Below are 25,823 nucleotides of genomic sequence, written 5' to 3' on the forward strand. Positions count from 1 at the left end.
TGGCTTGGACAGTGATTGTGAAGGTGTTCTGCCTGCATTGCAGCTGTTCCTCAACAGGACAGTTCTGAACCTGTGAAAAGACTTCCTAATATTTGACTAGAGAAGGCAGCAGCAAAAAAATTGCAAGCAAGGAAGGATGAATTTCTGAACTGAAATTCTGAATCCTGCCCTAGCCTGCCTCTGAAGTTTATGGCTATTAAAGGACTGAAGTCCTTCGGGCACTCCATCCTTCACAAATAACTTGCTGGCATGTATGAATGCACACAGTAGTTCATCCCTACCCACATAGCTGGTCAGCACAAGCCAGCTCTCCTCTAGGAACCACTCTGCCATGGGCACAAATATCCCTGTGTCTTCAACACAGCACCTCACCAATGAGACTTGCACCCAGACAGCTCAGACCCTGGACTGAGATTTCCCTACTCTACCTGCATTTATATATCAGTTTGCACACCAAATTTCAATAGAGTCCAAGTTAAATCCAAATCAACCCTTGTGACTTGGAGACGTGGGACCTGTACCTGAAATCCTTTCTTGCAGGCTCCCTCAATCTCGTGGTAGTCTTGCTCCGTGCAGAGAGGGCAAGCTTCTGCACTTTCCCATACAAAGTAGAAAGTGCATCCATCGCAGGTGCCTGCGGGACACGAGCTAGGAGGAGAGCAAAGCTTAGTTATCAGTTATGAAACACGCTGGGATTTGCATCCTCACTCCACATTCTGCTGCTGAAGATTGGTAATGGTAAGTACAACAAATGGGTAAATGTCCATCAAGTCAGCAGATGGTAAAATCTGGGGGAAGAGTTTTTCCCAGTTTTTAAAATGCTTTCTCGAGTGAAAACAGATGTTGGGCTGTCAGAGGTCTAAAATAACAGTTCAGTTCCTGGCAGCGAGTGCTACTCACTCACCTATGATGAAGAGAGGAGAAAGAATCAAGCCTCGGAGATGATCAGAACTACTCCAGCGTCTCACCAGCACGGGTTAGCCCAGTATGCACCTCTATCGCTGCTCTCCTGCACTGGGTGACTGTTCCACATCAATGCTGCTATCTGGTTCCTGCTGTTGTTCTAATGATGTCTGGGTGATTTTTTCCATATGGAATGGACTTGTTCTGTCATGGTTAATTACTAGAAGCATGTTCACCAGTTAATGAAGAGATAACAGCTTCTCTTAGTCTAAGAAAGAGTAATGACCCTATTTTGTATTCAGCCTGCAGAAGAAAGTTGCGCTGGTAATGGCAGGACATTCACGCAGCTTTTGTTACCGACAATTACATCAGGCTTAACGGAAGCAGTGGCCAAAAGCCCGTGCAGGAAGCTAGGTCATGTAAATGTGAAATATATCCATACAGAAAAAATGGATTTAAAGGGTTTTTTTTTTCTATGTCATCTGGAAATCTGTTATCCTGATCAGAAGGACTGAAGAATCCACAGTCCTAAAAGCCCATTCTGGCTTATCCTGATTTGGATAACTGACAACTGTCCTCTCTGGATTATGGAACATTTTTTCAATGTACATGGCAAGAGCATTGACAGACCTTTCTCCTCAACCTCTTTCATCTTATACTGTAACTTCATGTGATACTAAACAACATGTCTGGAGGATCAAGGAGTTACGTGCAGTATTATTTGACGTGTATCAGATACCTCACTGCTTGGAAATAGCTGTCTGAGTGCTGAGCTAATCAAAGGGGGCTGGGAAAGGAGAAGTCAACAAGAACTGAGATAAGGTACATCATGTCAACTCTGTGCCATTTCTGCCCATGCTTACATTTTTAAAAGCAAGGCAGGTTACTCCTCCCTCACTACTGGTGAGTTATGACAGCTCATATTGTGTTTAACCTATAACACAATAAGGACACTTGGAGGACTTTCACATGGCGGCTGACAGATCGTGGCGTGTTGCCCAGCATAATCTGTAGCGTCAGGTCCCTAAGAAACTGGGGTAAGTATCTCCAAAGATGCTCAAACACCAATCACTAATCCATCACCTGTAAAGTAGATACCTCCTTGCCTTCATTCAGGTGAGTGTGATTCACCCATCCCAAGAGGAAAAGGGATCAAAGAGTATTCCACACTTCTCACACTGTCAGCTTTTGGGAAGAGGACTTAACTTTTGGGAAGGAGGATAAGTGAGAGGGCTATCAGCAGTTTTATAGTAACATCCAGACAAACTAAGATGGGCCTTGACAGCGAAAGAGGAGGGTTATCAGAGTTGAGAGGGACTTTGAAGCATCTCAGGGTGTTGCGAAAGAGCAGTGTTCTTTTACTGTTTTTTCTCTGCAGCTTTTCAGGTGCAGGCATAAAGAGAACTTTGGAAGAAAGAAGCTTTTGGAGTCACTTGAATCAGAGTGAAGGGAACAAAAAGTCAGGTAAATTGAACACAACCAGTACAGCGGGTCCAGGATACAAACTGGAGTGATGAGACACGTAAATAAATACATATAGAACTTGAACTAGACAGAGTCAGGGCTCACATAAGCATTGTGATAGCAGATTTCATAGTTCCTAGGACAGGTTGCTCGTTTTCAAAAAAAAAACCACTTCGTCCACAGCCGCTGCTGTAGATCAAGGAATAAAAACTACCTCTCAAAGCCCCAACTAGGCAGCTCTTATAAGGAGGCCAAAGATCAAAATAAGGGATTGAAATAAAAGAGAAGCGGAGACAAGAAAACGTCACTACATTTTGTTTTGGCTTTAAGCTTGGAACAGCCTGTCCGAGCAGGTTGGAAAAACCTAACCTCTCTCACCACACAGCCTAAATACAAAGCAGTTGGTCTGCTGGGAGGTGATGGACACACCGTCCTTCACCTAGGAGAAATGAGTGAGATCTCCTGGGTGGCTGATGAGGGAGACAGCACTCCTCATTGCTGCTAAGTATAAAATTACTAATGAGTTTTGTAAAGATTACCCAAGGAGAAAAGGCTTTTTGGCACTAATAGGATACAAATACTCAAATACCTGGGCACAGAAAGCTCTCCTTGGTCTGGTTTGTTGGGGTTGCATCTCATTGTCACAACAGTTGCACGGCCATTTTCACAGGAGGTTGTCACTGTTGAAGACCTAATGTCAAACAAGAGAAGAAATGTAATAGGTTTCCACTATAGTAAATACATGTTGCTCTTTCATAGGTCTCTGTCCATTCATGCAACTGCAATACTGAAGAAATACCCTTTACCACAGCACTTTTGCCTTTCTCAGCTGGAAGAAAAAAAAAAAAAACAAGGAGCAACAGAAGCAGGGTAGGTTTCACCACTTCATTTAAATGTCAAAGTGCTCTGAGATGCCACTCAGGGAACTGATCTGTTTTTCTAGCTAGTTTGAATTCTGCTGAGTCAAGGAATAAACCTGCCCCACAAAACAGAAGAGAACTATTAGAAAAGAGAATTGCAGGTGCTGTGGTTGGTGTGTTACTCTGCTGGAGAGTTTATGATGGCTTTCTCCTCGCCTAGTAATCCGAGAACCAGACTGTCCTGAAATAGCACAAGGCAAAGGGCATTCAAAAAGTGGACCTTATTCCAACATGATGGACATTGTAAGCCAAGTTCACAGTGTACTCAAAGTAGGGTCACTGGTGCCGGGTTCAGTTTGCAGAATCAGACATGCAATTTAAGTACCCACATATGCATAAAGTGTTGATAGCCAAAGTACTATAGCCAATTAAGATCTATCACTAAAGCCAACACAATCTAGAGAGCCAATCAGTAGAACAAATATAGATATGCACCTTGAGATAAGCTGAATAGCCCTAGGGGCTCCAGAGTCAAGCCTGGAAAGCCAGTTCACATGATGAGACCAGCATCTTAATTGAGGTGATCTTTGAACTAATTCTTACCCAATCTGAGGTACTCTTTTTATGGAGAAAGTGAAGAATAGGAAAAGCACACTAGTAACTGTGCAGGTTGGAACAATTATTTTTAACTTCGATTAGTTCAGTTTTGTAATATCAAAGTAAAAGCAAATGAACGTGAAAGAAAATGTGCAACGGGAAGTGGACATATCAAAGCCATATATAAGAAATTATGGAAAGGAACATGACACTGGAAGTGGCACCTGGATGAATCAAAGCTCTGGCATCACTCTCTACAGATCAAGTGTTATTTAGATCTGAGTAAACCGTGTTTGCTGATTTCATAAGATGTTCTTCAACATGCCAATCAATATCAGCCAGATACTGATTAAAGTGATAAAGATTAAAGGTGGATTAAAGATATCCCCTCACAGTTTTAGTTTCCTTTAAACAAATGAAAAGATTTGATGTACCAATAAAAAGTATTTTCTACCTACTTGTAAAAAAAATACACATCAGGTACTTTGCTTGGAGAGGGAGGAAACATATCTGTCTTGATGCTGATATTTTCCAGCGTTGTTTCAACAGTAGCTCCTAAAATTTGAGAAGAGAAAAAAAAAATATAAAAAGGAACAAGCTAAGAATTGATTTCTGAGGGGTTCACATATAACATTTTCTCTATCTGAAAGGTATGAGTCTCACGTAATAGCATTTAATGACTATATACACTTTCTTCTATTCTAACTAAACTTTACAGATTTGTATGTTCCTCAGTCTGATTTCTTCATACGGACATAACAAAACAAGAAATTAACAAAACAACACCAGTGTAAGTAAGTTTTACTCTTTTGTATGAATTTAAAGCAATCATGGGATATTACAGAATCATAAAATAATTTACGTTGGGAAAGGACTGCTGAAGATACCTGATCCAATCAACTGCTCAAAGCATATGCCTAGAATGTATATCCTTAACACATAACCATGTAACACCCTGAGCAATCTGCACTACTGTGGGAGAGAAACTGAAAGATGCAATGACAAGATTCAGAAGGAGTTGTAGGCAAGCCTTGATGGCACATTTTGGAACAACTGACAGGCTGATGTGTGGAACAACACAGGTTACACAGGTCTGCATGGATTTTGGAGAAGAGCTGAGAAAGAGTAAGATTGAAGTAACCAAAGTTCTTAGAGATCCTTCCAACCCCATGAACCAGAGAAGACAGAAAATATCGGTGCTACACCTCAACATTTCAGAAGAAGAGAGAGCTGTACAAATGGGATAGGCTGCATCCTTCTAGTGAGGTGAAAAATTCCTCGAACAAGAAAAAGTGGTAGCAGCCAGCAACTGGTGGGAAGATGGAAAGACTATAGAAAAGAAGTTTTCCACTCATTCTTGCAACAGTTCAGACAGCCTAGCTGAACTCTTAAGACTTTGACTTGACTTTGACTGACATTATATTTGGGAGGACGATTCACACAGCTGGAAAATCCATGTCTGGTTATAACCCTTTTAGGTAAATATAGTAGATGACAGTTTGCACTAGTCTGTGCTGCCTAGTGTAGGACAAGTCAGAGCCTGGGACTGTGAAAGCTCATGGATCGATGAGCTCAGTAACATTGCTCAGGAGGGCTTGCAGGTGAGAGATAGCTACTGTTTCTCAAAAACGAGAACACTAGAAGCAAAATCAAGTGTGAAAAAACATGTCATTCTTCAGAGGATATTAATTATGTGGCTAAAAAGCTACAATGACTCTCTCAAGAATAACAATGGCTTTGACTAAGAGTCCACCTTGGATCAGAACAGCAGTAACAGAGCAATTCAAATAAAAACATTGGCACAGTCTTAATGGAGGAAGAATAGACAATCAAATAAAATCAAAAGTTATGAGTTACAGAAGAATTATAATGGATGCTAAAGACTTCAGGGAAAAGCCTGTGTTTGGCAACACTACAAAAATCTTAAGTTCGGAGCTTTTTTAGAAATACTAGAAATAAAAGTACATCTTATGGATAGGAAAGGCAAACTTCAACCATTTTAAAATGTAACAATTGTAATAAAGAAAAGGCAGCAGAAGAGTCTGATGTCTTTTCTCTGGATTAGGAAAAAATCAAGACTATCTCCTTGCTTTCCAAGACAATGACTGAACACCTCATTCGTTCAGTGGTAGGAGAGGATATTGGCATCTAATTAGCAAGCATGCTTATAAACTAGCAAACTCATACCTAGGAGTGACCTTTAATAGAGCTTTTAATGATAGCGAAATGTCAAAAGACTGTTGGAGGGGATATGGTGAGCCAAATTACAATATGGTTGACAAGCTGAGGCAAAATAACAGGAATGGGAAGTGAAAGATGGGTTTCAGTTAATGGACAGATACATAATGAGTGACAGTCAACATGAATTTATGGAGAACAGCTCTTGATTTACAAATATGATTTCATTGCTTGAGTGCTGATGAGTTTGGTTGCTAAAGAAAATTATGTAAATGTATTGAGTATTTCACTAATTACTTCATGAGATTCTAATTAAAAAGTTAGCAGTGTAATATTGATTAAGTGCACACTCTGGATTAAAAATTATTTAACCAACTAATTATAAAATTATCTGTCCATGGGAAATTGTCATCAAAAGTGGTATGTCTCCAGGCTTCTCTAGTCATTGATACTGGAGTCCCAAAATGCTAGATTATCATCAGGGATCTGCAAGTAACTATATAATCACTGTTGGTAAAGTGTGTAGATGAGACAAAGATTAAGAGGAACAGGAATGAAATACAGAGCAACTTGCTTCACTTGGTAAGCTGGTCCTAATCACACTAAACATATTTTAGTGCAGATAAGTGCAGCAAGGGATGAAGGCCAGTCCTAAGGAAGAGAGATTTTCCCTTGGAAACTGTAACTCTGAAAAAGATCTAGAGTGGACATCTGGTGCAAGAAGCCCATGAGTCTGAAGAAAGGAGGACTCAGGGATTCTATCCTTGCATGTAAATACAAATATGGAAGTGATTTTTATTGCCACTATAGTGAATTAAATACTGGAATACTAGTCCATTCTGATGCCTGTGCTTTAAGAAAATATAATAACAAGTTATAGAGGCTGCAGAAAGAGCCTCAAAAATTATTCAGAAATTTGAGAGAAATACATGATAGCAAGAGACTGAGAAGAACTCGGTCTACTTAGTTTATCAGAAGAACAGACTGGGGAGGATGTGATGATTCCAGCACACAAAATATTTCTCCAAGGAGGAAAATGTGGGTGTGAAAGGGAGAAAGAATAACAAGAAGTGCTGAAAGCTGAAGCCAAGCAAATTCAAAAAGGAAACAAGTCTGCTTTAAAACAAAATATAGAGACGGTGTTTGACCAGTGGAAAAAAACACCAATGACTGTGGCAAAGCTTTTAGTTCTGGCAGTCTTAAAACTCCAGGTTGAATGCTCTTCCAAAGACGTGCTTTTGTCAAACATGAGTTTCTGGGCTCAGTGCCAGGGAGAAAGTACAAACACTCAGTGCCTGTAATGGATAGGTGAGCAGACTAAATGACTTCATTGTCTAATCTGGCCTCAGACTCTGGGAACTTGCGAGCCGGAGCAATGCAAGACTTAATGATGTGCATGGCCCCATGCTGCCCTAAGCCTCCTCCTTCCTCGCCTAATTATGTCCCAACACCAGCTTCTTCTTCTGAAATTGCCCGAGTGGGGACTTGGCATGGGCAGAAACACTTGGACTAATGTGACTACTACAGTGATTGGTCTTGCCCTGCATGAGGTGGGTAAGAAACATGAAAGAAAACCAGTGCTTTTTAATTACTTTCTTCCAGATTTTTGTGCTGAAATTCTATGCACCATGGGACCCACCAGACCAAACACAGGGAAGAGTGTGTAATACGGGCGTGGAAAACAAAGATTGGGAGCAGCCCTTGCTCTTCTCCTCCAGCCATCAGTTGAACTGAAGCAGCAGCAAAAAGTGATGGCACCTGTCCAGGCGTGCTTCACAGCTCAGGAACAAAGTGGGACTGAATCTAGGACTGCCCCTTCACTCTTCCCCCAAGGTAATGCAGCACCGCTGCGCTGAGAAGGATTTACTCTGCAGCCCTAAATACATGAGAGTACATCCATAATAACAGTAAAGAGAAGACAAACCGTGTACCTAAGAACCTGTCAGCAAGGCTGTTGGACTGCAGAGCCAGGGCTGTTCGGAAGCCCTTGCTGTCCGATGGGATGATGGTGGACTGACAGACAAAAGCTCCCACAAAATTGGAAAAATCTTCTGATTCTGCAACCATGTCCTTCAGAGTAACATCTGTGATATTGTCAGTGCAAATAGCCATCTTCTTCCCCTGCGGACAATCAGGAAAAAACGGGGAAGCTGTTGATTGTTGGTAAGACAAGAAAAAGTTTGGGAGAGGAGAAATTGCAAACTTCCTGACTGCAAACTGGGTGAGTTTCATTACTGCACCTCAGAAACAACTTGATGTTTCTATCATGAGAGGGACAGATTGCAACAACAAACTGTGCTATTGTGAAAGCACTGATTAAAGTCTTGTACAGACCCAGAAACACGATGTCACCTCTGGTATGTGTCTTATCAGAAACCTGTGCCACGAAGCACTCTTTGTTTATCTTGACAGCACAGTGTTTACTTGCAGAGCATAATAAAATGGTTTGCAAGGGAAAACCATATTTCCATTGCCTTTAAATAGTATGCTGTAGAATACATCTTTATTTGGGATTTAATCCAGAGAAAATATTTTCAAATACATGAAGTCCCTAAACAGATATATAGCCTTCAAGGCTGCATTAATGTCACATGTCCAGACCAGTGCTAGAATCTCAGAGCAACAGCAATGAAAGACAAATCACCAGACTCAGTTGTCCTGACAAAATGCCAAGCACTCACGACCTAATCGTATGGTTGATAGTACTGTAGTACCACAGTAGTACTTTGGGAAAATGAAGACCAGATCCACAGGGGAGTGAGCATATCTGTACCTTTGTGGATCTAGTTGTCAGTAGCTCTAATCCAGGTGGTACTTAAAACACACATTTAAGCCTGAAAGTATGCAAAACATGGTAAAGAAATGTGACTACTACATTTACGTCAACTCATGCAAAACCTTTGGTACATGAGAAAGGGACTTCAGAACTTTACAGGGCTGAACATTAATGTAAACTACATGCACTGGCTTTCATGGGAAAATACACATCACTGGTACTGCTCCAAAACTTCAATTTATGTATGTGACAACATGCTCTCATACAGTCCAAGCCCCAGACAGAAAAATCTTAACCCTGGGGTAGAGACTGTTTGCACTCATGGACTATACACATTTTTACACCACTTTAAAAGGCTGCAATCAAAGTCAGCAATGGGTACCTCGGCCACTGGCAGAGAGCAGGGTGACCAGGGGCTCTTCTGACACTGACACCTCCAGCCACGTCATGAGTTAAACATATGGAAAGCTGGCAACTGAAAGACTCTCACTCTTCACTTGAGTTCCTTGGTGGCAGGACAAAAAGGTCAGCTCTGTGACCCGAGTGACTTGAAAGCACAAGAAGTAAGAAAAGGTAGGGATGTGACAGTTGGTTTGTTTTTTTTCCTGACCGTTACTTATGCCTAAAACACTGTCATCTCTGCTCTGGAAAAATCACTTGGCTGATCAAAAGTCATCTTGCACTGCTGAACAAGATCCAGAAGGAAGTGTTTGCATGGTGTCAGTGACAGCTCAGCAGTAGCAGACTCATCATCCTGTCTCTGTGATCCCACAGAGCATCAACATGGGCAGCAAATTGGTTAATCCCCCCCAACCCTCAACACCAGCTGAGCTCACCTCATTCCCACACAGGCTGATATTAAAGAAGTGGAAGAACTTGGTCCCTCGGGAGGTGAAGCTGGGTCCACTCATCAATGAGCCCACCTGGCTGAGGTTGCTAAAATCATAACTCAGGCTCTGGTTATCCTTGACGTATGACACCAGGCAGTCACTGAAGCAGGCAGAGTGGTCCTTCAGAGAAAGAGAGGCATCCATTAAAGAGCAGTTATGGACCAGAAGCAAACCGTTCACCTGGGAGTTAAAGCAAGCTGGTGCAGGCAGGACTGCTTCCCTTGTTAAGGATGGAGCAGAACTTTTGTCCTACTCCTGTAATTCACCTTTCTCTTGGGAGAATTCTTATTCCTCTTTCAGTCCCTTGCAATCACCTATCAAGACTTTAATGTTCCCCGAGCCTGGCCTTTCTGCTGTCTGCTGCATTAGCCAAGAAAATGCAGTTCCTTGCTTTGTTTTGTTGTGGATGCTTTTAGGAACCAAATGTCCCAGCTTAAAGCCTCGTGGATAGACCAGAACATGGCCTCAGTTACACTTGCATCTTGCAAAGGAAACACAAGAAACAGGTCAATAAACAGGGAGAAGATATGAGCTCAGCTGAAGACAGGCAGAATAGGAGCAAATTGGAACAGTTCTTCAAGTCTTTGTGCAGGTCCTTGCCAAAGGGTGCTGCACATGATAAATGTTTATCTAGCCTTAAGGGCAATTTCATATAAGAGGAACTTGTTACAGGTTTCTAAAGGCACAGAAATATCATCCAGCTGAGGAAGTCCCTGAGTTTAAAACAGCAGCAGTCCAGGACAGATTTAGGTGGAAGTAACGTATATGTTTGCCCGGTTCTTACACTGTACCCAGTACAGCTTCTTGAAATGAACCTTTCTTTGAGCCGGTGTGGTCAATTTTATCTTCTTATTGCATAATTACAAACAGAAATCAGGCTAGGGACATATCTAGAAGAATGGGATCTTTGGTTATAATTATACTCCAACACTCACAAGGCACATACCTGTAGGAAAGCACAAAAATTGGCCCTTTGAGTGCTTATATCCCAATAAACCCTGTCTGCCCATCACTCAGAGACACTCGGTTTCTGTACCTTGGTGCTCTTGCTGCCAGGCCCACATGGAATGCAGGCCTCCTTGCCGTAGACCTGGTGGATGGACAGGAAGGTGTTGGCCGGACACTCTTTGCACTGGCTGGTCTCCTTCTCGATGTAGTGTCCCGCTGGGCAGGGCACGCAGGATGAGCCAGACTGCTCAGAGCCCAGCGCACAGGCCCGGCAAGAAGAGGCAACTCCATCCACTGCATTGGTCACTGTGATGGAGTAGATCTTTGCCATGTCATTGATGAACTGTCTGCTCTGGAACGAGAGCCGAGGAAACCACCATGGTGTCATCATGCCATTGCATCTGGACACTAACCACAGCTCTGCGCACCAGTGCACCAATTCAGGGATTGACTTGCATGCGTTTGTCTTTCAACATGGATGGTTTATCCACAGCTGCCTCCCAAGGGCTGCTGTATGGTGACAGCCACTCAACCCTTACAAGAAGCCTGTGAGCCTCAATGGAGGGCAAGAGCTCTGGCAGTGAGTGTCCAAGGAAATCTGTGCTGTAAAGCCCCGTACGTACAGAAGTACTTACATCTTGGCCCTCGTTTATTCTCTGAAAGGCCCAGGTGAATGTGAAGGAAGCATTTTTGGAAATGATGTGAGTGTAGGATTGTTTCTCTTTACTTCTTTCCCATGATTCCACCACATTGGTATTTTTTCGATTAACATCCTGTAAAAGGCACATAATTTTTTTTTTAAAAACAAAAAGTGTGATCATACTACTCTAAACAGTACTGTTTAATAACTTAGAGATTAATATACATACAGGACTTTACAATTGCATTTAACATTTAATAAAGGAGAGCAAACATATTTATTCCGTTTTGCACCACTGGTAATTTTTCACTTGAGAATGGGTGTCTATTCCAAAAGACGCTCTAGTTCCTACAACAGTTAAGTTCAAACTCCTATAGCAGGTTATAAATGTTATGAGGGCAGATGCAGCACAGCAGTTCTTTCAGATTTGAAATTCTGTTTATGAATAAAACATGTGAGTACCAGAGCACAGGAAGGGGAAGGCCAAAATTCAAAGAAAAATTGAAGTTTCCACCATCCTCGTATACCCACTTTGTCGGTGTCTCTAGTGAAGCAGAAGCGAGGCCAATAAGGCAGTGTCAAAGTTCACACAAGAAAAACCTGTTCAATCTATGTTCATGCTTCTTATCCTCGATCAGCTGTAAAAGTTCCACTGAAAGATGCTTTTCCTTTAAAACAGATTCCTTTAAATTACCACTAAAGGCAAGTTCCTTTAAATTACCACCTAATTTCCATTTAATTCTCTTTAAATTCAGAGCAGATTTCTGCAAAGTACCACTAAATAATAACACTAAAAAAAAAGGACCATCTTCCCTGTGCAATGGCAGGGGCAAGGGAACCGTCGCGGATTCAGTTACATTCCTCAGCTGATGGACTTTCAACAAGTAGATGAGGAAAGTAAAAAACTTGGCACTTTGCTTTCACAAACAAATGTCTGTCTGCTTCCCTACCAATTTCCCAGGTCACTGACGGGATCAAGACTACATTTCCAAATTTTCCTTTTCCCATCCCTCTGTCGCACATTTCGACTTGTGACTCTATTAAACTTCTGGACGTTAACTCAACTACACGAAAGACACTGAGAACTTTATCAGTCAGTTTAACAGGCACAAATTTGGCTTTTTGGTGTCCAGCGCTTCCTTTTAAAATAAACAGATAACCAGGAGTGGTTCACAACTCACATGGTGGAGGAATTTTGCTAGGTCGTTCATTAAATCCTTCCTGCAAGGGCACCGCAGATATTAAACTAATGTCGTACTCAATCTTAGTCATAATAAAGCAAGTGCAACTAATCACACCTATGTAGAGGTATTAAAGTGACATGTGGAATACCAGGCACAGTCCTCAGTCATGGAGAGAGAGGTCTCACTTACCGCCATAAAGTACAGCACACAATCTGCTGAACAGATGGTCTCAAAAATAAAAGTAATCCGTCCCAGTTCTGACCCGGTTGCTCCTGTCACTGATGTCGGAGGTCTGTTTAACAGAGAAGGAACAAAACATTTATAAGATGCTCTCCAGACAGGCAGAAGTCAAGCCTTCAAATTGCTTTTCGTACAGCGGGGAAAGCAGCAAAGTCCTGTCATGTAAAACCCATCCTTGCAGAACTGCGGAGGCCAAGTTTGCACAGCGGCTCTGCACTGGGTATTGGGCACAGCAGGATTAGTTTTTAAGTGTCTAATTTATTTATGGTACAGTTCCCTCCTTATAATCAACACCCAAATTTACCCGTACTGGTAGAGAATCTTATAGCTTAAATGCATTACATGCTTTAAGTGATTTACACCGATTTAATTGCATCTGCCTTTCACTGGTGGGAGATGCTTTCAGGCATTTCGTGCAAACCAGAAGTATTCAGGGTGCTCCCCTGCAAAGTATTAAACAGTAAACTGGGACACACCAGTTGCTTCTCTTTTAATTTGACTGTTCTTTGCCCATACGGTAAAATAAAAACCAGGGTGTAAGGAGTCACAACCCCCTTCAGCTGCAATGCAGCAAAGGGAAGGTGAGGTTCATTCTGCCACACCTTACCTGTCTTAATATTTAGCACCTGGTCTGAGCTAGGAGTCTAAGCTCACTCTTTTAACAAAAAAAAAAAAAAAAAAAAAAGAGGCACAAGCACCTCAAGCAGCTAATTCATCCCGTCTGAGGGTCCAGGAGAGGTGGGATGTCCTGTTCTCCTGCGGTGCCTGCATCTCTCCACCAGCTCCAGGGGAAGCACAGGCTGTGCCAAAGCCACAGTGCAAAGCAATGCAGGTTTCTGTAAAACACCTTCAGGACAAGCACCAGTATCCACCCCATGGCAGGTTTAGCTGGTTACTTTGCGATAATTTAGAAACAGAGAGATAGAAATATCTTTTCTCAGTTTCCAGACAGCCAACCAGCTGGCATCTCAGACTGAAGCAAACACTGCTGAAGGTCTTACAGAATCAGCTGCTGCAATGGGCTGAATGGGGACACAGAAGCAAAATCCAAGTTCCCACTTGTCTCTCATTCATTACATTGTTGCACTTCAGAAATGAAAACTCTGTTCATTCCAGGGATAATGTGAAATAGGTGTAAAAGGCAGAGATAAATTAGATAAGGAAAAAAATACTGTTCCTTACTTAAATCCTGGGATGTGCAGGTTCAAGATAAGATAGTCATTGTCAGAGCCTCCTGCCCCACTCTGGATGTGATCACCAGCAACCTCCCAACCTTCTCAGGATGAAAAAAAAAAAAAAAGGATGGTTTCTGGGTCATATGGCAAAACAAATCTATGTTATCATACTTTTTTAAGCAATTCAGTACTTGAGTACATTTTAAAGATATCTAGTATAAACTGTAAAGCAGTATAACAATGTTTCTGAATGAACAATTTTAGTAATTCTATTAACTCCTGATTTTATAGCCAAATGTCACCTTGGAATCAGCAAAGCAATTGAAATTCCCTGACCTGTGCTGTGCAGCTCGAGGGGTTGATCTATCTGATCACCTCCAGCCTTAAAACAGATGAATCGATGAATCTATGCGTTAAATGGTAAGCTTGAGATATATCTGACTGACAGGGCAGATCAGGCCAAAGAAAATCCCTCAGAGAAGGCTGGAGGTGGGAGAAGTCCTGAACGGGACCATTTTCACCATTGAGCTGTGACTGCTCTCTGCTGCAATTTTAGCACATGTACAGAGAGAAAACTCTGAGCGCTAAATGAACAAAGATCAAAGGCTTTAAGTTTTCCAAAAGAATTATGTGTGATCTCAAAGGGCATGGTTATCATAAAACATGAAAGTAGATAAACTAGAGAGAAATCAAATAGTTGGTTTGGTTGTTTTTTTTTCAATGGGGATATTCAGATGTATCAAAATCTATGGTGGAATAGGTCCTTGGCTGAGGGGACTTCACATACACTGCAGCTCCTGCCCTCTTCTGGTATACAAGAGGGTTTTTTATTTCTTTTTTTTTTTTTTTTTTTTTATATTTAGTGACACTGTCTTCTACAGGAATTTTCAAGTCTGGTGCAATTAAAGAGATGGAGGGAAACTGTGTTGTGACTCAGACAGTGAAGAGCACACTCATTTTGATAGGTGCTCCATTACATGTAACAACATAGGGAGTTTGGCTCACCGTTCATCCCATCGCACTTTGAGTTGCCGACATTAAAGCAAGACGTCTTCATGTTGCCTGGCAGGATGTTCCACCACTTGTACTCAAACCCGAGAGCTGGTTCAGTCCCAGCAGGGCAGGGCTTGCACTCTGCAAGGCAAGAGGGCAGGAAAGGAAATCACACAGCCAAAGTGCATCTCAAACAGTGTTTTAAATAACATAGGCATTACTTTTTTACTCTCTGGGGCAAGTAATGAGCAAAGAAAATAATTTATTTCTTTATAATTAAACTGCCAAAGACTTATCAGGACCAGAAGAGTGGAAACAAGACCAGCATTTTATAAATTGCAGATCATAATCTCGTGGTGAGTAAGCTGCAACTGATCCCCCAACCCCCCTTCCTGTTTTAATGGTTTCAGCTGAAGGTTTGATCACACTGGTAAACATGAGTTACCAGAAAATGCTGTAGGTGACCATTGGATCAATACATTTCAGAATCAACAAGCCAGAGTTTAGGCTAGAAAATGTTGGCAGGGTACTCGTCTGACAATGCTTAAAATGAGATTTTCAGAGGGAACAACTTGGCATGGACAGAAGAACGGGTGAGGAGGAATTGCTGACGGTAAAAGTTCTGATTCCCTTCTCAGAATTCCTTAAAATAATCCTCAGGGTGTTTATATCACCCAAGAAATGTATCCAGAACACAGCAGGTCAACTTAGAGCAGCAACTCCTGATAAGAAAGGACTTCAGATAGCAAACAGATACTCAACTCCCTCTCTCCAATGCTATTTACTAAGTATTTTATGCAAAATGAACTCTGACTTATGATGATGTGTCATTATACTAAGTCACATGCAAGCAGCCGACTGCTTCTGGGGACACAAGCGATTTTTCTGTGGACTCCTACCCTGTGTCCCATCCGAAAATGTGCCTGGTGGGCAAGGAGTACAGGAAGATGAAGCATTGTTGTAAAAGCCAGGATTGCAGGGTGGACAATCCTTCCTCTCTCCAGAAGGAGGTAGAGTCAATGCATCGGGGAGATCCTCTCTGCAGATCTTGGGTTCAATCCATTTGTACATGATCTGAGTCTGGAAGGAGAAGACACTGAGCTCACATGGTATGTTACGAAGCTTTAGGACTGGATGCACCAATCAAGGTCCCCTTTGTAAATGAAATTAGGGTATTCCCAATGTTTTAGGCCAAAAAAAGACCTTGCACATCCAGGACAACAAAGGGAAGGGCAGAGAAGGGAAACAGAAGTGACTGGGTTCACAGGCAATTCCAAGATTTCAGGCCTTAACAGCAAAGTAAAAATGTGAAGCTTAAAACAATTACTACTGTTCATTCCTATTTATCTAGGGCGTTTTTCCATGAAAATGGTTCTGAGGAACATTGGATAAATAATTCTAATCACCACATAAGCAATCTTTGCATTTTAACCATAATAACCCAAAATATAACTTCTGCATTATAAAATCCCTTTATCACGAAGCCCTATGTTAGCAGAGAACGTCGCAAGTTCTGCGTTTTCTCCATACCAGCCTGGTCTTTGAAAGTCTGCAGTTTCACTCCAGCCATTTTCACCTACTGAGCAAATGCCCAAAACCACACAGGAACTCTTCCAGCCCCTCTCCAGTCCCTCCACATTACATAGGAGCAGTCTATGGACACTAACATGAGTCAGTCCTTGGCGTTACCATTTACAATGGCATCACCTCTCTAACATCACCTCTCTTTGCCAATCACAGGTTTTCTGACTTCAGGAAAAGGCTTAGGTGAGATGCATCATCCATGGTGTTGGGTGCCAAATTTCATCTGTCTTTGGGTCTATCCCTGAAAGGGTTTAATATCTCAAGACAAAAATTAGTTGACTTTCAGAGCTTAGGAACCCAACTGGCAAGACTTTAACCTGGCCACAGCTCCTCCTCTGGGTACTTTCACTCTTTGGTCCCAGCAGTGCAATCAAAGATCCTTGAGGCCAAAGGCATGGGTACAGAGGTTGACAGGGGATATTTCACCTTATTTGGTGAATTTGGTGAATTTGGTTCAGGGACCTGAGAACATACCACTGCCATCCTGGCCATTCAGCTGCTTGCGCTCAAGGTTAGCCCTCATACCACAGAGCTGTTAAAGAAGTATTGACCAGCTTTGAACCTTTTTGAAAAAGAAGCTGGAAGAAGCCTCAGGCCTCAGCTCCTGGGAGATGCAATTAAGCTGAGGTTCTTGCTCTTTGTCCCTGCCTGAGCTGTGTTGCAGCTATGCCTGTGCCAGGTCGTGAACCCTGGTTGACCCATGGACTTGATGTCCCAGCTTGACATTGGTCGTGCCTCATCACTATGGACTGGCAACCTTGGCTGAATAGTGATAGGACAAGAGGAAATGGCCTCAAGCTGCACCAGGGGAGGTTTAGGGTGGATATTAGGAAAAATTTCTTCACCGAAAGGGTTATCAAACATTGGAACAGGCTGCCCAGGGAAGTGGTGGAATCATCATCCCTGGAGGTATTTAAACGACAGGTAGCCATGGTGCTTAGAGACATGGTTTATTGGTAGTGTTGGTAGTGTTACGTTGATGGTTGAACTCAATGATCTTAAAGGTCCCTTCCAACCTGGACGATTCTATAATTCTATGAATCTGGCCGCTGACGCTGGATCTGCTTTACTCGCTTTGCTCAGGCACTGTGGGACTGCTCCTGCTATCCGAGTGGCATCTGTCCCTTACGAATCAGCCTGCCCTTGCTGCTCCTGAACACTTAGAGGATTTTCTGGACTATTGCTCCAGAAATGCTTCAGCAGCATCAAAGTGCACAGCATTTAAAATTAAAAGCCTAGGGAATACCTGTGTGGTTGCCCAGAGCCCACACTGGGCACACTAAAGCAATCCTACTGCGTCTGAGCAGAGAAAAGGGTGAGAGACTGCCCACAGCCATGCAGGTAATGGTTGCTAAAACTGGGGCTGAAGCAGTCAGCCTGGGATTCTTAAAGCAGTAGATAGGTGAAAAGTCAATAGGAGTCCAGTACCTAAATCTCATGAGGCCCCTTCTACACATGGAGTGGGGACAGCAGGACAGAGACAAGTGAAAAACCTGGCTGATTTTAGTAAGCCATGGATCAACAGTACTTCAGGCTGGTGCTTTACAGCCACTGTTTGCCTGAAGATGGGCTGCAGAGTCAGGCCCTCTCACTGGACTGCGTCGCTTGGAGAAATGGTTGGGGAGTGCGGCAAACCTGGACTGATTTTGAGATGCAGAGCACTAAATGGTGAAAGCAGCCCTGAAAACTCAGCTAGTATCTTCTGTGCGTCTACAACACATGTTGCTGTTGCAACTGGAAGATGAAGGGTGTCTGCAGAATGACCGACTTTGTATTCTGAAGATGTGCCTCAGTGAAGGGAAAGGCCATTGAGGAGGCAGGAAGAGGGTCACCAGTAGGAGCCTATTCAAAGCCAGGGAGCCCTGAATTGCACAGAGCAGTGACAGAGTAATACGCAGGAGGCTGCAATTAAAGCAGTACCTGGGGGTGTAGCAGTGAATACTGCTGCTAATTTCTCAAGTCATTATAGGCAGTTAGCAGCAAGAATCAGTGAGTCAAGACTGGGTTGTAAAGCCTGCCAACTCTGGGGCTAAACTTACAGATGCCTCATTATTAAAGCACACAGCTGCATTTTGGAACTGGATGACCAGGTGACTCCAAAATACTCCACCCTGCCAGCAAATATCATACCAGCAACCTACAGGTGCTATGGATTTTGACTACTTGCCATCCCATCTGGATCTAAGAGAGACGGGAAAGGGAAGAAAAGAGACAAAACAGGCCTGACCACATGTCCACACCATGTGGGCTCCATATTACAGTAAGTGGGAGTTTCTTCTCCAAATCCCATCAAAATCCCCACTTAACTGCTGGGACAAAGGGCGGGAGACCTCCAAAGCCAGGCTGCTCCACCAGCAGGTCCCTCTCTGAGGGACCTAGCAGATTGAAGATCTCTGTGAAACAATCTACTGATAGTCGAGGTGTTTCAAGGCATCCCATGAGGCAAGCACGTTATTAGCAGCTAAGCTCTGCTGCTACACATGCATACTCCCAGGCCGTGTATATACACCATTATTTCAACAGATCACAGGCTCTTCTTTGATGCTAAAATTAAGGGACATGATATACATCATACCCATACAGTCAAACATTCTTCCACCTGAAATATATATGGTCATGTGCAATGCTCCTGTGCCATGGCAGCACTTGAATCGTGCCTGGGCATTGCTGGGACAGCACAAGTTGTCTCAAGCCAAAGGTATGTCCGGAAATATTACTAACAACTAAAAAGTAGGGTTTATTCTGGGACTGTACTTCACCCTGTGCCCCAGCTCTGGGTTTTTTATGAGCATAGCACCAGTGACCCAGTCAGACTAATCACAAGTGGAAGTAGCTTAGCATTTCACAACGGCAGATCCTTTAAGCAGACATGTCAGGCAGATTCTTACAGATGGATAAATGCTGGAGAGAAGGCAGCTAAAGGACAAGCCCAAAGCCTCAGAGACGTTCAATGCTGGAAGGAAACTGGGAAAGCAATTGGGAAAGAGATTCCTAGAAACCCTACCTTGTTTTCAAATCAAGAGATCACAGTAAGCTCAATGAGCTTAAAATAGTGTCATGCCTTCTACTTACTTTTCCTTCCTTATCACACGGGGTATGGATCTGGAAAAAGTCTTTGTTTGTGCATGGGGGACGCTCTATACACGCACTGGATCCCTCTTCTAAAAAGAAAGGATTGTTAAACTATTAAATGGTCTCTGGAAACAACTGTAACAAGCTTAAAATCTGGAGATTCAAGTGGATCAGCAGAAAAACACAAAACAAGAATGAAAGAAATCCAACTCTTAATGGAGTCTACATGAACCTTCCCCTGAACTGAAGTGGGGAAATGGGGAAAATACGTGAAAATACCAGCTATGCTTGTACTGTAACACTAAAATTCATTGATTCAGTATAACGGGGGAGTCACCCAAACCGTCACCCCACTCCTTCACCTTCAAGCAGTAATTTGTGTAGTTTGCCAAGCACGGAAATATGTTCTCACTTGATAAGGAACAAAAACACTCTAACCCATTAGAGACTTCCTTACAACACTAGCCCAAATTTTCCTCTCCCTAGATATTTTTGCAAAATTCCCATTCCCACCATGAGCACAGGCACAAGTCCCCAAGCATTTCCCATGATGTGTAATAGTAGGTTCTATGGTTGATAATTAATTCTTCAAAAACTTTCTTATAAAATAATTAGAAGGAAGAAAACTCAACACATTTTGACCATGAAGAATGGACTTTGCCCTTGTTATTTGATGATCACCAGCTAACCACAGCTGGGAATGCAGAGGACTTTAGAGTTTGCAACTAGATCACCACATCTTCCAACCAAGGGGAGGCAGGGATGGGCCAGGAAAGGATTTGGAAAAGAGATTCCTAGAAACAGGGCAAGCCTGAATGAAGGCAGTGATGAAGCCAATTCAGGTCATCACCAACAGATAATACAAATTACCACGAGAGGGCACAGCGCGACTATTATTATTCTTCAGAAGCGCTGTTCCCTTCGAGGTCACAAAAGATCTCCATCCCTTTATGTTAGTGTAGGTGAACCTATCAAAGACGAAGTGTGGCCCATTATGTGGCCCTCTACAGCTTTTGAGAAGCCCCATCTTCATTTCCACTTTGCATATCAACTGGGGACTAAATTGTAGGAAAAAACATTCTCATGTCTGCACACAGAACCATCTTATGACCTTACATCCTCCAGACTCTTCTGGTTTTGCTTATCCCATTTGATTTATGTACCTGAATAATACATTTCTTCTTTACACTTGGTGCACTCTTTAGCTCCTTTCTCAGAATAAGTATTTCGTGGACACACCTGGCACCCCGATGAACCTGGTTTGTCACTGAAGGTACCAGGCTTGCATGCGAAGCATTCAGACGTATATGCAACTCCTGTAAGATAAATTACAGGTAAAGCACTGAAATACAGAGAGCTATGCACCATAACTACTGCCTACCTGCTTACATCGAAAGCAAACCAACTGCATAGCACAGCTTAAAAATCACAGATTTTCACCACTCAGTTTAGATACTTTGGCTTTGCTCACTTATAATTTAGGTCTTTAATCTTTGCTCCTCAATGCAAGTCTGACCCGTGTAAGAACTTTATGAAACACCAAGTTTGATTACACTTAAAACAGCACCAAAAGGACAATCCCAGATTAATTAAATCATTTAAATAGTAATTTAACTGCCAATTATGATATACCTGTATCCATTTATCACTGTTGAGAGGCTTACCAATAAGCATGGTCTTTCTATAACATTAAAGAAAACCTGTTTATTCCTTTTTCTCTCTCTTTATTTGCTAAGCCCGTCTTCTCCAGTAGATGGCATCATTTACCAGCTAAATTATTTTTTCGGCCTTTCCCTGGCAGCCTGAAGTTTTGCTGTTGTGTTGCTGCACTTTAGAGGAGGAGACAGGGGACAAGGGGGCAAAAAAAAGCCACTTCGGTGCTGTGGGTACACCAGTAGAAACGGCAGTTGGCAAACACTGTGACGAAAGAGTGAGATTAGACCTAAAAGGCAAATATCGCTTACCTTCAATTGTGATGTTTTTCACCAGAACTGGTTTTACTACTTTGGACCCCATCAGAATCCCTGTTGTTCTCCAGTATAATATATTGCTACCTGATTTCAGAGTTACCTGCAACAACACATGGCAGTTAGCAGACATCTCCTCACCAAGAAATTGTTCTATTTCTTACTTCCATTACTCAGATTTCTTGCATCCTAGCAGCAATACTGGCTTTTCCTAAGCTGCTTAGTGAGTCAGGAATAATGGGGAGACAGCTAGGCAGATGCTGTAAAGACACCTCTAAGGAGTGCCAAAGTGTGCTTTATGAAAAACCTTCTACACAGTCCAGTTTTATGGAAAAACACCAAGAGCTGTTTCTGACCTTGTTGTAAGCTGAACTGGGAAAAAAACTGTTCCTGCTTTTATCCAGCTCCCCCTGGCACTCAGGAGCTTTTATCTCTAGCTCTATGTTCAGATATAGTCAATCAGTTTGTTTTTAAAGCCTTGACATACACTTTCATAAAGAAACCCAACATGACCCAGACTGAAAAAATCCAGGCTCACAAGCGAATTTTGTTTATAGGCTTTAAAAATCAAGCTCTGCCTGCACCTAACACTACAGCATCATGATCAGTAAGTCGGGCACAACCCAGGAACATCCCCCAGCAGCAGTCCCATCCCTCCTGCTCATTTCCAACCCCGATCAGCAGATGAGATGCAGAAAACAACCCAGTTTCCAACTGCTTTGACCTACTTAGTCTCCACGGCGTGGTTCTGCAAGCGGCTGCACAACCCCTGTGCTGGCACAGAAAGGGTGGTGGGTTGGTGGCACCATGGCTGGGACAAGGGGGAGGAGGAAGGCAGGACCACTTCTTTTAGCAGCAGCGCTGATGCCTGCTGCCTTCAATTCACCTCTGTAATTACAGTATCACTCTACTTACTAAAAGCAGCAGGTTTACCAAGACCCTGCCTGGCCTGCAAAGCTGTACCATATATACTAGCCCAGTACAAGATGCCTACTGCCGACAAAGTGATAATGGCCTGAAGTTGCTATATTTTCACACACAAAAAGAGGGATAAACTCTACCAGCGTAAGAGTCCGGGATAATGAGATTTACAGCAATGCTGTACAGGCCTGAATAGACCACAATTTTTGTTCACCAAGGACAAAAAGTACAAAAACTCAGCAAAGTGGAGATACAGCATATTATATCTCCCACTCCCCAAACACCTACTATCCAGGGGGCCAGAGGAGAGCTGGGTTACTGCAGGTAACAGCAGAACTGGGAATTAACAACAGAAGTATTGGATGAAACATCACATTTTGCAGTGTAGAGACACCCAACATCAGCTCTGGTGCAGCAGGACCAGCATGCTGAAAACAGAGGCTACAACAACTGGAAAACTGGGCTCAGAGAAGCCACCACAACAGGATTTGCAACGTAGACAAAAGCCTCGAGGAGAGCTGGAACTGTCATCTCACCTGGCTCGCATGTCTACACTTCAGCCAGGTATCCAAGCAACCTTCATAGTCAGTGGAGACGTTTGTACATCCCGGACAATGAGCCCAGATGCCACCATCTCCCATGCAGACACTGTCTACATCTCTCAGCTCACCCAAGTTGATGCCCTGGACTTGGATCTACCTCTCAGCCCATGTCACTCACCCCTCCGCCCTCATCTCTCCTGCCTCTCGACATGACTTGCACAGGGCTTGTACCTGAGCTAACAGGCACTGCCAACCAGACCAGACTCAGGAATACAGTTTCTCCTCCAGGAGGATAAGCAGCCTATGGAAAACAGAGAGTGGCTGCTGTCTATGCCAATTAAAAGCCTTTTTCTTCTAACGTAAGTTCCCCTATGCTCGATCTTTGCTGGCATGGCTCTGGGAATTAGGGTATGATGGTATAGTGGCAGCCAGGCATCACCATGAGTCGGTCTACACGTGGTCTGTGCCCCGAGCAAACTCGGCCAGCTGGGTCACAGGCCAGCCAAAGGGCTGCTGCTCCCAACATAGACATGCTGCTATCAGGGCTGCAGGAGCCACCCTGGTGCTGCCAGCTTCCTTTTCAACTGGTTAAGTCACCACAGAGCACAGGCTGGGGGCAGTCCAGCTCTTCCGCACACACTGGAGAATAAAATGCCCATCCTGCCAGCCCCCAGGTACACACACCGCTCCCACCGCTCGGCTGAGCAACGGGGACTAATCGTGTGCTTTCATGAGCAAACAACTGTTGTAGAGGTTTCAATTACAATCATGCAGAGTGACTGTGGCGTGTGGATTTGCATAAATCTATTTAACCTCATAAAGCACTCAAGTCAAAGCCCAGGGAAATCAATACAAAGTCTTGCATCTCTATCACTTGCTCTGGGATCAGCCCCTCGGAGATCTCGGTGGCTTTGCTCTCAGTACTAGGAAAGCTGTGCTTCTTCAAATGCATTCACAGGATCTGGCCCTTGTTTGCTGTTTGCTCAGAGGAAATCACAGGCATTTATAAATGGAAAAAAAGCTTCATAAAGGAATTTTTTGCACACTTACAGAATGAGAGCCCCATTCCCCGTTGTCTGTTAGCTTCACCCACTTGTCTGCTGTGGACTCCATCTCTTTGCACTGGTCATTTTGTATCTGTTAATAAAAACACAAGATCAGTGACCACAATCAGCTGCATCTCTGTCAGCACAGTGACTGCTGGCAGGGAATGATAAGATTCAGCTTTGTTCCTGTTGTCTACATAGTTAGAACAGCAGCTGCCTTACTTGTGGCAAAAAAAACCCACCCAACTTTCAGACCCTGCTAGCAGCTTAACAGTGTCTCCAATGACCACCTCTGATGCAGATGGAAAAAAAAAAAAAAAGAGCAGGAGGAGAAGATCTCAGCCTTGTCCTCTCACTATCTGGTCAGACTTGGATGCTGAGCATCTTGTCTTGGCTGCCACCTCCTTCTCCTGAGCCCACCAAGATTCAGTTCTTTGAAATCCAGAGGCCAGGAGCTTTTAAGTCAGAAGGGAGGTAGGAGAGGACAGGCCAAAGCTAGAAGACAAATTGCTTTCTCTGCAGCCAATATCTGCTACGTCTTTGGCTCCCTGCCACCTGCCCTCACTGGGGATGAGAGTACCGTTATGAAGGTTAGGTGACATGCCATGGAGTATCTGCCCTGGCAGAGGTGTGAGGAGGATTGTCCCTTGCCCAGGTCCAGCACAGCTCAGCAGCCTTTCCTTGCAGCAGGGTTTGGCACGTGGCCTCACAGCGGTCCGCATCTTTCTTCTCATAACTCTCTTCTCTGAAGAAAAAGTATTAAGTCCCTTTGAGGCACTCAGCTTTTATTCCACTAGGGAGAAAGGCCACGTGAACACTTTCAGAAGACCTGGGGTCAAGCATCCCCCATCAAAGTTGCTCCATGTCAAGTCTGAAATGAGTTCCATAACCCCACATCCTCCAAAGAATCTGTGCACTTAATTCCCACCTAGATCAACAGCACTGAGGAAAAGAGGTGAGAAGAAGCACCTAAGTAGTCGGTAGATCCCTATTTATCTTGCACAATCTGAGCTACAGCATCTTTGTGCCTCAGTTCCCATCTGCAAAAAGGAGATAAAAACATATGGTCTCTTCTCACAAGGTGTAAAGGGCTTCAATATGTAAAAAGAGCCTGGGAAGGGAAGGCTGCAGAACCACTGGATATCTAACAAGAAGTGTCCACATTTGCTTCCCATGTTTGAGGACATCTCCTTGCTTACCCTCAGACCAGCAGTGCAGTCACCTGCTCCAGGAGAGCCCAAAAACTTCACTATTTCCCAGCAACCTGCAAGCCACTGCCACTAAAATGCCACTGTCCAGAGCTAAAGTGTCATTGTTAAATATATTTAAGCACAAAGACATGCTGGAGGAAAAAAAAAAATAATGGATTTTTAGAGGCGTGTTAAATATGATTTCCCTGAAATACTGAGGCTGACTAGGAATTATTTACATGGGCATTTCTATAAAGGGCTGGACTGCTTCTTGAATAGGCAATGATAAATTTAAGGAGGTGAATGAGTGGGATATGGATAAAAGTAACAATCAAAAAGCCATTCTCAAAGCCATTGCTCAGAGAAACAACATATTTGCTCCACTGCAGGAGCAGATCAGTCAGTCGGTCAAGTAACTGGAGCTAGGATTCATAATCCTGGTACATTCATCTGAGAGCAGAAAGCAAATTTGCTGCTTTTACCCCATGAAGAAGGCAGGATAGTCTGATATAAAACTGAAATGGCTAAATAATATTGCCTGCACCATCTGTTATCAAAGTGCAATAGCAATCTATTGCACTGATGTAGCAGCAAGAAGGTGCCTCCAACAGGTTATTTTTGTCTTCCTTTCCCATCTCTACTAAGGAGAAGGA

At 43.2% G+C, this 25,823-nt stretch overlaps 1 protein-coding gene across 1 annotated transcript in view; it reads right to left on the minus strand.

The window, feature by feature from the left end:
* KIAA1324L (KIAA1324-like ortholog) overlaps positions 1 to 25,823 on the minus strand; it is a 49,439-nt gene that overhangs the window by 5,396 nt on the left and 18,220 nt on the right. Inside the window, exons 4-18 of the mRNA XM_009882933.1 lie at positions 23,985 to 24,071; positions 21,469 to 21,574; positions 20,668 to 20,820; positions 19,505 to 19,593; positions 15,748 to 15,928; positions 14,861 to 14,989; positions 13,863 to 13,953; positions 12,630 to 12,732; positions 11,252 to 11,389; positions 10,705 to 10,968; positions 9,615 to 9,788; positions 7,934 to 8,123; positions 4,283 to 4,379; positions 2,957 to 3,058; positions 522 to 648 (exon numbers count right to left, since the gene is read on the minus strand). Of these exons, the coding sequence (XP_009881235.1) occupies positions 522 to 648; positions 2,957 to 3,058; positions 4,283 to 4,379; positions 7,934 to 8,123; positions 9,615 to 9,788; positions 10,705 to 10,968; positions 11,252 to 11,389; positions 12,630 to 12,732; positions 13,863 to 13,953; positions 14,861 to 14,989; positions 15,748 to 15,928; positions 19,505 to 19,593; positions 20,668 to 20,820; positions 21,469 to 21,574; positions 23,985 to 24,071 (2,031 nt within the window). The remainder of the gene's footprint in view (positions 1 to 521; positions 649 to 2,956; positions 3,059 to 4,282; positions 4,380 to 7,933; positions 8,124 to 9,614; positions 9,789 to 10,704; positions 10,969 to 11,251; positions 11,390 to 12,629; positions 12,733 to 13,862; positions 13,954 to 14,860; positions 14,990 to 15,747; positions 15,929 to 19,504; positions 19,594 to 20,667; positions 20,821 to 21,468; positions 21,575 to 23,984; positions 24,072 to 25,823) is intronic.

Source organism: Charadrius vociferus, unplaced genomic scaffold (assembly GCF_000708025.1).
Source record: "Charadrius vociferus isolate BGI_N301 unplaced genomic scaffold, ASM70802v2 scaffold32, whole genome shotgun sequence".
In the NCBI taxonomy this organism is placed as follows: domain Eukaryota; kingdom Metazoa; phylum Chordata; class Aves; order Charadriiformes; family Charadriidae; genus Charadrius; species Charadrius vociferus.